This window comes from Panulirus ornatus, chromosome 23 (assembly GCF_036320965.1).
Source record: "Panulirus ornatus isolate Po-2019 chromosome 23, ASM3632096v1, whole genome shotgun sequence".
NCBI lineage: Eukaryota > Metazoa > Arthropoda > Malacostraca > Decapoda > Palinuridae > Panulirus > Panulirus ornatus.
In genome coordinates this window covers 13,514,680-13,528,307 of record NC_092246.1, presented here as the reverse complement: position 1 = coordinate 13,528,307, position 13,628 = coordinate 13,514,680, and the positions used below count along the sequence as shown (strand labels likewise).

At 40.5% G+C, this 13,628-nt stretch overlaps 1 protein-coding gene across 1 annotated transcript in view; it reads right to left on the bottom strand.

Moving 5' to 3' along the window:
* LOC139756947 (glutamate receptor-like) overlaps window positions 1-13,326 on the bottom strand; it is a 42,843-nt gene extending 29,517 nt beyond the window's left edge. Inside the window, exons 1-3 of the mRNA XM_071676890.1 lie at window positions 13,257-13,326; window positions 3,315-3,480; window positions 2,548-2,789 (exon numbers count right to left, since the gene is read on the bottom strand). Coding sequence (XP_071532991.1) covers window positions 2,548-2,789; window positions 3,315-3,480; window positions 13,257-13,326 — 478 coding nt within the window. The remainder of the gene's footprint in view (window positions 1-2,547; window positions 2,790-3,314; window positions 3,481-13,256) is intronic.
* Window positions 13,327-13,628: the final 302 nt, after the last annotated feature.

Sequence of the window (13,628 nt, the reverse complement as noted above, 5' to 3'; positions counted from 1 at the left end):
AAAAAAACGAGAGGGGAGGATTTCCAGCCCCCCGACTCCATCCCCTTTTAGTCGCATTCTACGACACGCAGGGAATACGTGGGAAGTATTCTTTCTCCCCTATCCCCAGGGATATATATATATATATATATATATATATATATATATATATATATATATATATATATATATATAGGTTTGCGGCAGGGGTGTGTGATGTCTCCATGGTTGTTTAATTTGTTTATGGATGGGGTTGTTAGGGAGGTGAATGCAAGAGTTTTGGAAAGAGGGGCAAGTATGAAGTCTGTTGGGGATGAGAGAGCTTGGGAAGTGAGTCAGTTGTTGTTCGCTGATGATACAGCGCTGGTGGCTGATTCATGTGAGAAACTGCAGAAGCTGGTGACTGAGTTTGGTAAAGTGTGTGAAAGAAGAAAGTTAAGAGTAAATGTGAATAAGAGCAAGGTTATTAGGTACAGTAGGGTTGAGGGTCAAGTCAATTGGGAAGTGAGCTTGAATGGAGAAAAACTGGAGGAATTGAAGTGTTTTAGATATCTGGGAGTGGATCTGGCAGCGGATGGAACCATGGAAGCGGAAGTGGATCATAGGGTGGGGGAGGGGGCGAAAATTCTGGGAGCCTTGAAGAATGTGTGGAAGTCGAGAACATTATCTCGGAAAGCAAAAATGGGTATGTTTGAAGGAATAGTGGTTCCAACAATGTTGTATGGTTGCGAGACGTGGGCTATGGATAGAGTTGTGCGCAGGAGGATGGATGTCCTGGAAATGAGATGTTTGAGGACAATATGTGGTGTGAGGTGGTTTGATCGAGTAAGTAACGTAAGGGTAAGAGAGATGTGTGGAAATAAAAAGAGCGTGGTTGAGAGAGCAGAAGAGGGTGTTTTGAAATGGTTCGGGCACATGGAGAGAATGAGTGAGGAAAGATTGACCAAGAGGATATATGTGCCGGAGGTGGAGGGAACGAGGAGAAGAGGGAGACCAAATTGGAGGTGGAAAGATGGAGTGAAAAAGATTTTGTGTGATCGGGGCCTGAACATGCAGGAGGGTGAAAGGAGGGCAAGGAATAGAGTGAATTGGAGCGATGTGGTATACCGGGGTTGACGTGCTGTCAGTGGATTGAATCAAGGCATGTGAAGCGTCTGGGGTAAACCATGGAAAGCTGTGTAGGTATGTATATTTGCGTGTGTGGACGTATGTATATACATGTGTATGGGGGTGGGTTGGGCCATTTCTTTCGTCTGTTTCCTTGCGCTACCTCGCAAACGCGGGAGACAGCGACAAAGCAAAAAAAAAAAAAAAAAAAAAAATATACATATATACGTGTGTGTGTGTGCGTGTGTGTCTGTGTGTGTGTGTGTGTGTGTGTGTGTGTGTGTGTGTGTGTGTGTGTGTGTGTGTGTGTTTAGAGAGAGAGAGAGAGAGAGTGAGAGAGACAGAGAGAGATGGACTTTATTTGGGCAGCAATTGCCCGTGCCATCTCAACTAACAAAAAGAAATTAGAATAAGACAAGTCACCCACGGAGACTGGAAGAAATGCAGTGCATAAGATGAGTGTTGAGGAAGTAGTGATATTGATAAAACGAATTTAGATATTACAATAAACAGTCTAAATGCTATAGTCTTATATTCAATATTTCAGGGGAAAACTTGTAGATAAGTTCGAGAAAGGAAGATGTGACAAGAGAAAACGTTCTTAGCAGAGGTACTGAAACTCATTAGACGGTTGTGAAGGAAGAAAATGTAAGGTTTTCATATTTTCTTCCGTCTCTCTAATTTATCTACAAGTTTTCCCCTGAAATATTGAATGTAAGACTATAACATCTAAACACTTTCTTGTAATAACTTAGTTCGTTTCCGTCATATGGTGACAGAACAGCTGAGTGTATGAAGTGAGGGATGATTTCCGAAGGTTTCAGTAATGAGCGAGGATGGTGAGAGTGATGAGGTGGAAAATAGATGTAGTACTCGAGGCAAATGACAAGGAGTTGGTTCAAGGATATAAAGCAGGAAGAATGCCTAAACGAGGGTGCACGTGTGGCAGAAATGAGAGACAAGCCAGGTAGAAACGAAGAGTTATATGGCAGAAATACTGAGGCGGGAGGAGTATTTACATGTTGAAGTAGCTTGGGATGATGAATAGTGAGTGAGGTATGGAGGACACCTAATGGGTCACCATGGCAAGTAAAGATGAAGACATGTCGAAGATACTTACTTTTTTACTCAAGGATTTGACTTTACTATGGAGATGACTTCCTCACTGTGAACATCATGGACTTCTATCTTTCCGTTCTTACTCCATCAACAATATACCATATAACTTGATCTGCCACAACAGGAATTCTTGTGGAGGACACAGAAATACTCTTTATTGGATCAACGCAATATATGACGTCGTCAAGCAAACACCTCAACAGGAAAAACTCAATCTTTGTCGTGCATTTTGAACCCTACGTGTGATCTTGCTAAAATAGTATACTACTAAGAGAGTTTCTACTCCCCAGTATTAACGCCGCATGTAAACAGGGAAAGAGAATCAAAAACTTTGTACGTTACCTAAGAATGGCCTCGTGAGAGCCAGGTGCCTCGGTAAAGGCCGAGGTCTTAAAGATAGTATGAGCAAAGGATCATAAGTGTAGATGCAGGAGTGGGATATGACCTTCATCCTTGGTGCTGATGGCGTCAGGTTGAGGGAGAAGTCTGCCTGGTGGTGCTGGAGGGTCCCCACGATGCCGGACCAGTTGCCACCAGTCAGGGGAACACCCCACGTCTTATCCCACGGCTCTCGCATTTCGTAACTGTAGGTATAGCAATAGATTGCATCACTGACTACATTCTGTTATACGTCTCTTTAGTCATCATGAATTCTATTTAAAAAGACTCGGTGTTGTAATGCGGTTTGCGTTTAATGAATAAGATATTTATGTTACGTACGTACTCTGTAAGCAAGATAAAATCAAATGCTTTTGCTTCACAAAGATCTTGGTTAACAGTAGCCTATATCAAATGCTTAATGGGTTACTCTGGTGTTAGATATCTGGATGTACGGCAGAAGAGCTGCCTCATAAGATCTTAATGTTTCCTAAATCTTTTTCCCCCACAGTCTAAAGATGTGATACCGTTTATCTACTTCAGTGTCAATGAAATTCCTCACTTATAACGGCAGCTGTTTCAATCTCAAATTTCTATTTTTCATGCTTTTTCTTTAATCTGAATTTGGAGCATTTTTGATCACGACAGAGTTTCATACAGTTTGTTTTGATATTGAACTGACCGTTGTTCATGATGAACTAAGATAAGACAGAAAGTGAATAAAAAATTACGTGAAGTTAAGGCGAGCAGCGAAGGCGTTTAGAATACGAGTATCAAGAGCATCCAAGGGAGAGAGCGGGCCGTCAGGATGTGAGCTGTTATGCTGGTAGTCGATGAAGGGGAAGTAGCTTTTGGTCACTACCTGCAACGTGTGGCCCATGAGGTTCTGAAGCTTGTCTGAAATTTTGGAGAGAGATTTTCGAAAAATAGTCAGTTTTATCACAATTCCCTGTCCTTACTTACTCGATAAAACGCCTCATACTACATACTGTTCTCAAACATTTCATTTCCAACATATCCATCCTCCTACGCATAGCCTTATCTATTGGCCATATCGATGGGACCACTATTCCTAGAAAAATTCCTATTCCTGCCCTCCTAGATTATGTTCTCTCTTTATACACGTGCTTCAATACTTTCACCCAGAACTTTCACCCCTTCCTCTACCCTACGACTCACTTCCGCTTCCATGGTTCCAATAGCTGCCATGTCCACCCACAGATATCTGAAACACTTCACTTCCTCCATTTTTCCTCCGTTCAGACCCGTACTTCAATTAATTTGTCCCTCAGCTCTGCTGAACCTAATAACATTGCTTGATTCACGTTCACTCTCAACTTTCCTCTTTCACACGCGCTTTCAAACTCAGTCACTATCTCTACAGCTCCTCACTCCAATCAGCCACGGGTGATGTATCATTGGCGAACAAAAACTGACTCACTTCCCAAGCTTTCTCTTCCCCAACGTACTACATACTCGCCCCTCTCTCCAAAACTCTTGCATTTGTTTCCCTAGCCACCCCATCCATAAACAAATTAAACAACCATTGTGACATCATACACCAATGCCGCAGATCAACTTTCACTTGGAACCAGTCACTCTTCTCTTTTCGTACTTTTACACATGCTTTTACACCTCTGATGAAAACTTCTCACTGCCTCTAGCAGTTTGCCTCCTACACCATATATTTTCAATACTTTCCATATAGCATCTCTCTCATCTCTATCATATATCTTCCATATCCATAAATGCCAAATACAATTCCAGCTGTTTTCTTTTTAAGTATTTCTTACACATTCTTTAAAGCATACATCTGATCCACACATCCTCCACCACTTCTGAAACCACACTGCGCCTCCCCAGTCTAATGCTCTGTAAATGCCTTCACATTCTCAATCAATACCCTCCCATACAACTTACCAAGTATACTCAACAATCTTATATCTCTGTTGTTTGAACACTCACCTTTATTCCCTTTGCCTTTATACATTAGCACCATACGAATATTCCACCCAGCCTCAGGCACCTCACTATGGTCTATATTTACACTGAAAATCATTACCAAACAATCAACTACGCAGTCACCCCCCTTTTCCTAATAAGTTCAATAGCAATAGCATTCACTCAAACTACCCCGTCGCATTTTTTCTTTCGCATGGCATTCACCACTTCTCTCTTCCCCAAACCACTCTCCATGACTCTCACTTCGCATATCAACCCGATCAAATCACCCCACATCTGCCACTCTCTAATCAAACACATTTAACATTCCTTCAGTATACTTACTCCATCTCCTCATTTCATCGCCACTACTTCCCCTTTTGCTCCCTTTACCGATGTTCCCATTTGCTCTCTTCTCTTTGCACATTGTCCACTTTCTTCCAGAATCAATGAACATGCTTAGTGTTACTGTAGCACCGTTTTTTCTAGGTCACCCCATTTTACGGCACTAGCTAAGTCTGCCTTTAAGAAACTGGAAGTACTGTTTAGGTGAGATTTCTTTTCTTCTGAACAGCTGCTCCGTTTGTATAAAGGATTGATTCGTCCATGTACGATGTACTGCACCTCACATCTAGGGTGGTTCAGCTCTGCATCCTTACTTGGCAGAGTTGAATCGAAAGCGGTCCGACTTAAATTGGCTCTCCCACGCTAGCGTCAAAACTTGACCCTCTTGCCTTTCGCGGCAATGGCAGTTAACCTTCACTCTTACATAAGTATTAGTATAGTTTTAGCTCCCGACCGCTTGCTGTTTGTGTGCCTCCACCATTAGCTAGACCACGCAAAACTTGGCAAGCTGCTGCGTGATATGACTACTGTGGAGCTGTTAACAACTCAAGGGTGAGCCGTTTTGATAACTGTTCCTTTCCTTGTACTTCGAAGCTCTGGAACGCTCTACCTTCTCGTGACTTTCCCACATTGGCACATTTCAAAAGAGAAGTTTTTCATTTATTCCAAAGTTCGTTAATACTTTCCACTGACTCTTCTTTTTTCCCTGTCATAATTCTCTCTATATTTCAATTGAGGCCTGACCTTGAAGTGGACTCTTGTCCGTGACTGGAGCCTCCAACGTAAAAAAAGAGGAATGTGAGTTTGGAATCAAGAAGTGTGTTAAAGAATAGAAGGAGAGACTGGATGTAGAATGGCAACAGGTGAGAGTAAACGAAGTAAGGGGAGTGGGTGACAAATGGGAGGTATCTAGGGATTAGTGCTGGCAGGTGCTAAAGGAGTGTGTGGCATGCAGGAGGTGGGACGTGGGTAAGTGAAAAAGGGTGAGTGATGGAATGACGAAATCAAGTTGCTAGAAAAAGAGAAAAGTGAGGTATATGGCCGGTACTTACAGGAAGGGAGTGCAAATGAATGGGAGATGTACAAGATAACGCGGCAAGAGGTTGCGAAGAAGGTGCAGGGGTTTGAATAAGACTGCATATGAGAGTTGGGATGAGCTAGTATCCGTAAACCTCATTGAGAATAAGATGTTTTGGAAAGTGGTTGCTACTGTAATGAAAAAAAAACACATATAGGAACAGTGGTGAAAGGGGCGCACGTGGAAGCGGTAACAGGTAAGAGTTAGGTGAGGAGGTGATGAGGAGAGTATATTAAAGGACTTATGAATAGGTCTGATGATAGGGTGGTTGAAGCAGGATATTTTGGTACGTTGAGGTATGCGAAATGTGAGAGTTATAGAAAGTGAAGAGAGAAGAGATGGTAAAATTCTTTTAGGAAAGGGGGTAACTGTATTATTGTCTGATTAGTTAGGATTTCTAATATATATATATATATATATATATATATATATATATATATATATATATATTTTTTTTTTTCATACTATTCGCCATTTCCCGCGATAGCGAGGTAGCGTTAAGAACAAAGGACTGGGCCTTTGAGGGAATATCCTCACCTGGCCCCCTTCTCTGTTCCTTCTTTTGGAAAATTAAAAAAAAACGAGAGGGGAGGATTTCCAGCACCCCGCTCCCTTCCCTTTTAGTCGCCTTCTACGACACGCAGGGAATACGTGGGAAGTATTCTTTCTCCTCACCTAACTCTTACCTGTTACCGCTTCCACGTGCCCCCCTTTCACCAGTGTTCCTATTTGTGTATATATATATATATATATATATATATATATATATATATATATATATATATATATATATATATATATATATATATATATATATATATATATATATATATATATATATTAGTATATATATATATATATATATATATATATATATATATATATATATATATATATATATATATATATATATATATATATATATATATATATATATATATATATATATATATATATATATATGTGTGTGTGTGTGTGTGTGTATGTAGCATTCATGGATCTGGAGAACGCATATGATAGAGTTGATAGAGATGCTCTGTGAAAGGTATTAAGAATATGTGGTGTGGGAGGCAAGTTGTTAGAAGCAGTGAAAAGTTTCTATCGAGGATGTAAGGCATGTATACGAGTAGGAAGAGAGGAAAGTGATTGGTTCTCATTGACTGTTGGTTTGCGGCAGGGGTGAGTGCTGTCTCCATGGTTGCTTAATTTGTTTATGTGTGGGGTTGTTAGGGAGATGAATGCAAGAGTTTTGGAAAGAGGGGCAAGGACGCAGTCTGTTGTGGATAAAAGAGATTGGGAAGTGAGTCAGTTGTTGTTCGCTGATGATACAGCCCTGGTGGCCGATTCGGGTGAGAAACTGCAGAAGCTGGTGACTGAGTTTGGTAAAGTGTGTAAAAGAAGAAAGCTGAGAGTGAATGTGAATAAGAGCAAGGTAATTAGGTACAGTAAGGTTGAGGGACAAGTCAATTGGGTGGTAAGTTTGAATGAAGAAAAACTAGGGGAAGTGAAGTGTTTTAGATGTCTGGGAGTGGATTTGACAGTGAATGGAACCATGGAAGCATAAGTGAGTCACAGGGTGGGGAAGGGGGCGAAAGTTCTGGAAGCGTTGAAAAATGTGTGGAAGGCGAGAACATTATCTCGGAAAGCAAAAATGGGGATGTTTGAAGGAATAGTGGTTCCAGCAATGCCATATGGTTGCGAGGCGTGGGCTATAGATAAAGTTGTGCGGAGGAGGCTGGATGTGTTGGAAATGAGGTGTTTAAGGACAATATGTAGTGTGAGGTGGTTCGATTGAGTAAGCAATAAAAAGGGTAAGAGAGATGTGTGGTAGTAAAAAGAGTGTGGTTGAGAGAGCATAAGAGTGTGTTTTGAAATGGTTTGGTCACGTGGAGAGAATGAGTGAGGAAACATTGACAAAGAGGATATATGTGTCAGAGGTGGAAGGAGCGAGAAGTGGGAGGCCAAATTAGAGGTGGAAAGATGGAGTGAAAAAGATTTTGAGTGATCAGGGCCTGAACATGCAAGAGTGTGAAAGGTGTACGAGGAATAGGGTGAACTGGAACGATGTGGTATACCGGGGTCGACGTGCTGTCATTGGATTGAACTAGGGTATGTAAAGCGTCTGGGGTAAACCATGGAATGTTTTGTGGGGCCTGGATGTGGAAAGGGAGCTATGGTTTCGGTGCATCATACATGAAAGCTAGAGACCGAGTGTGAACGAATGTGGTCTTTGTTGTCTTTTCCTAGCGCTACCTCGCACACATGAGGAGGGAGGTATATATATATATATATATATATATATATATATATATATATATATATATATATATATATATATATATATATATATATATTATCCCTGGGGATAGGGGATGAAGAATACTTCCCACGTATTCCCTGCGTGTCGTAGAAGGCGACTAAAAGGGGAGGGAGCAGGAGGCTGGAAATCCTCCCCTCTCGTTTTTTTTTTCTTTTTTTTTTAATTTTCCAAAAGAAGGAACAGAGGGGGGCCAGGTGAGGACATTCCACAAAGGCCCAGTCCTCTGTTCTTAACGCTACCTCGCTAATGCGGGAAGTGGCAGATAGTTTAAAAGAAAGAAAGAAAAAAAAAAATATATATATATATATATATATATATATATATATCCCTGGGGATAGGGGAGAAAGAATACTTCCCACGTATTCCCTGCGTGTCGTAGAAGGCGACTAAAAGGGGAGGGAGCGGGTGGCTGGAAATCCTCCCCTCTCGTTTTTTTTTTAATTTTCCAAAAGAAGGAACAGAGAAGGGGGCCAGGTGAGGATTTTCCCTCTAAGGCCCAGTCCTCTGTTCTTAACGCTACCTCGCAAATGCGGGAAATGGCGAATCGTATGAAAAAAAAAAAAAAAAAATATATATATATATATATATATATATATATATATATATATGATAGAGTGGCAGATATAGGGTGTTTTGGTCGAGGCGGTGTGCAAAGTGAGAGGGTTAGGGAAAATAATTTGGTAAACAGAGAAGAGGTAGTAAAAGCTTTGCGGAAGATGAAAGCCGGCAAGGCAGCAGGTTTGGATGGTATTGCAGTGGAATTTATTAAAAAAGGGGGTGACTGTATTATTGACTGGTTGGTAAGGTTATTTAATGTAAATATGACTCATGGTGAGGTGCCTGAGGATTGGCGGAATGCGTGCATAGTGCCATTGTACAAAGGCAAAGGGGATAAGAGTGAGTGCTCAAATTTCAGAGGTATAAGTTTGTTGAGTATTCCTGGTAAATTATATGGGAGGGTATTGATTGAGAGGGTGAAGGCATGTACAGAGCATCAGATTGGGGAAGAGCAGTGTGATTTCAGAAGTGGTAGAGGATGTGTGGATCAGGTGCTTGCTTTCAAGAATGTATGTGAGAAATATTTAGAAAAGCAAATGTATTTGTATGTAGCATTTATGGATCTGGAGAAGGCATATGATAGAGTTGATAGAGATGCTCTGTGGAAGGAATTAAGAATATATGGTGTGGGAGGCAAGTTGCTAGAAGCAGTGAAAAGTTTTTATCGAGGATGTAAGGCATGTGTATGTGTAGGAAGAGAGGAAAGTGATTGGTTCTCAGTGAATGTAGGTGTCCGGCATGGGTGTGTGATGTCTCCTTGGTTGTTTAATTTGTTTATGGATGGGGTTGTTAGGGAGGTGAATGCAAGAGTTTTGGAAAGAGGGGCAAGTATGAAGTCTGTTGTGGATGAAAGAGCTTGGGAAGTGAGTCAGTTGTTGTTCGCTGATGATACAGCGCTTGTGGCTGATTCATGTGAGAAACTGCAGAAGCTGGTGACTGAGTTTGGTAAAGTGTGTGAAAGAAGAAAGTTAAGAGTAAATGTGAATAGAGCAAGGTTTTTAGGTACAGTAGGGTTGAGGGTCAAGTCAATTGAGAGCTAAGTTTGAATGTAGAAAAACTGGAGGAAGTAAAGTGTTTTAGATATCTGGGAGTGGATCTGGCAGCGGATGGAACCATGGAAGCGGAAGTGGATCATAGGGGAGGGGGCGAAAATCCTGGGAGCCTTGAAGAATGTGTGGAAGTCGAGAACATTATCTCGGAAAGCAAAAATGGGTATGTTTGAAGGAATAGTGGTTCCAACAATTTTGTATGGATAGAGTTGTGCGCAGGAGGGTGGATGTGCTGGAAATGAGATGTTTGAGGACAATGTGTGGTGTGAGGTGGTTTGGTCGAGTAAGTAACGTAAGGGTAAGAGAGAGATGTGTGGAAATAAAAAGAGCGTGGTTGACAGAGCAGAAGAGGGTGTTTTGAAATGGTTTGGGCACATGGAGAGAATGAGTGAGGAAAGATTGACCAAGAGGATATATGTGTCGGAGGTGGAGGGAACGAGGAGAGGGGGGAGACCAAATTGGAGGTGGAAAGATGAAGTGAAAAAGATTTTGTGTGATCGGGGCCTGAACATGCAGGAGGGTGAAAGGAGGGCAAGGAATAGAGTGAATTGGATCGATGTGGTATACCGGGGTTGACGTGCTGTCAGTGGATTGAATCAGGGCATGTGAAGTGTCTGGGGTAAACCATGGAAAGCTGTGTAGGTATGTATATTTGCGTGTGTGGACGTGTATGTATATACATGTGTATGGGGGTGGGTTGGGCCATTTCTTTCGTCTGTTTCCTTGCGCTACCTCGCAAACGCGGGAGACAGCGACAAAGCTAAAAAAAAAAGAAAAAAAAATATATATATATACATATATATATATATATATATATATACATATATATATATATATATATATATATATATATATATATATATATATATATATATATATATATATATATATATATATATATATATATATATATATATATACATAAAATCAGAACATGTAAATAAATCTAAACAATTTTACCAAGAGTCGAATCTAGGCTTAAAATCGCAGGCGAACAGCGTACCACTGGACCAACGATGGGACAAAAATCTACCACTGGAACTGCCATCCATCGCTACAGTGTCCTGCCCACTTAATGCTTGTCTGTACGATGGGACAAATAGCGCTTCCAGATTGGCAAGTTTTTCTCCCATCGGTGGTGCGCTGTCCGACTGCTGTTCTCTGTTCTGGTTTCTACTCTCGAGCGCTTCAGTGGTAAGACTGCTTATATATGTATATATCTATATACACATAAGTGCCCTTGGGCAGATTATTTTCTTACAGACGTACCTCATAGAAGAGCATAACAAAATTATCATTATTGTATTTCTTTTTTATCTTTCTTCATTTCTAAACTCATGCTCGTTGTGTCTGAGAAAGCTAATAAAGAAACTCCCCAATCGCTACTTTGAAAGTATTTCAGAAAAGACTTTAATGAGCTTCCGCCCCTGGGCGTCATCAGACATGCATTTTACAAAATCTCGAAAGCACAATTCATGATATACACAAAGAAAGAAAATGTAAGACGTTGGAGACAGTTGTGTGCTCCATGACGGATGAAGACCGAGAGATGAAAGTAATCATACGTCAATTGTGAGATCAGTTGTTTGAGGCCCAACGTACAATCCCCTTTGATGGTCGATGGGGCCAGATAATCCCTAGCTTCTGACGTGAACCATTTGCTGATTGTTAAGCAAGGGAGAAAATCCTTGATAAAAACTGCCTCTGTAATTTGCTATTACTGCTGCAGTGTTTCAGAATTTTCGTACTGTCCACACACTGGTGACATGTGAGGGTTGTACTGTGATCCCTTTCCATGTGGAGTTTGGTTACTCCATCTTGCAGATGCACTGTGAGTCTGCTGCTCAAAGACGTAGTAGCGGTCATTACAATATAATTACGAGAACAAAATTCACAGCATTCGTGCAGACAGTCAGATATGTAAGCTACATTGTAGGCGTCTAGAGAGTTTTTGATTGAATCACAGAAGCTTTCCATCTCAGACAAACCAATGGTCCATGAGATCCCCACGTCACATCTCGTGACCTGAAAGAAAGAGGGACATGCTTCCATGTGAGTCACTCGGTAGGACCAAGGTTCGATTCCACGGCTTCCAGATGTAGATCTTATCATCTCTTCCATGTATCCAGTACATGATATAGAGATATGAACTTTACCTTAGTGTTAGGAGTCTGATTTGATGCTACTTGCGAGACTGTATGGGCAAGAGGTCTCCTTCAGCCTCTTAGGGCAAGAGATGTGGCTGAGGTTATGATGGACAAACCATGGGTCTGAGCTTGGCAACTATTGTTGCCTCGTAGTTCAATGGTAGAATACCTGCCAGTCTCGCGGTAGGACCTGGGTTCGAATCCTCAGCGACCAGCCGTAAATCGTTATCATATATATATATATATATATATATATATATATATATATATATATATATATATATATATATATATATATATATATATATATATATATATATATATATATATATATATATATATATATATATATATATATATATATATATATATATATATATATATATATATATATATATATATATATATATATATATATATATATATATATATATATATATATATATATAAATATATATATATATATATGGTATGTCATAACATTTGATGTTCACATGTGAATCAATGTAAACAATTTTATCACTACGCGTCTTAGAGTTGAACCCGGGCCACCGAGAACGATGACGTAATCACTTGTAGACCGATGAGTTAAATTTAACCTATGTGATGAGAACTGCTATCTGCAGTCCCTGAGCTCCACCCACTCACAGTGGACCCGTTGGTGGAGACAGGTCGTCCCGTACAGGCCCAGAGTGAATGAGTGGGGCCCTGGAGCTGTAGATAGCAAATCAAGATTGGACTGTTGTAAACCATTGGTGGTCAACTGGGTTCAACTCTCGGGTGCACAATGGTGAAATTGTTCACATAGGGAAGTATATACATCGATTATGTACCAACCCCTAGAAAGCTCACTGGCCTGGTAGTGAAGTCTATGTCCCCGGACAGCTATCGACTGGCATGGCCTCTCTTAACTGTAGGAGGGATATGTACAATTGAATATAGATGATGAACGACATTTGGCAGATGGTCGCTCTAATTTACATTCTGCTGAGGAGATCAGTGCAAAGCATTATGTAAGAACTTTAGCATAATCTTATCCTGTCTTTTCTTACAAGTAGCTACTCTGCTTAATGAATCAAGAATGAAGAGAGAGGAAGAGATCATTATACGAGGTTACTTTGTAGATATAAGGAGAGGCAGGATGTGTACTGTGTAGCACACTCCCTCATGAAGACAGGAGTTCTGTAAGCCTGAGACAAAACCCGCTGAAAGTAAACAAATCATTGACGACGCACCAGAGAAGAGGATGTCGCGCCAGCGGACGTGGGAAGACATGTTAAGCTGATGGTAAAGCTGGACGCCCATCTCTCCATTGTTGCAGTAGAGACACCGTCGGTACGGCCTCACACGCTCATCTCCAACTCCTAAGGGAAGAAAAGGTTCATATACATACAGTATATATATATATATATATATATATATATATATATATATATATATATATATATATATATATATATATATATATATGCAAATATACATACCTATACATCTCAATGTACACATACATAGACACACACAGACGTATACATATATACAAATGTACATGATTCATACTGTCTGCCTTTATCTATTCCCATCGCCACCTCGCCACATATGGAATAACA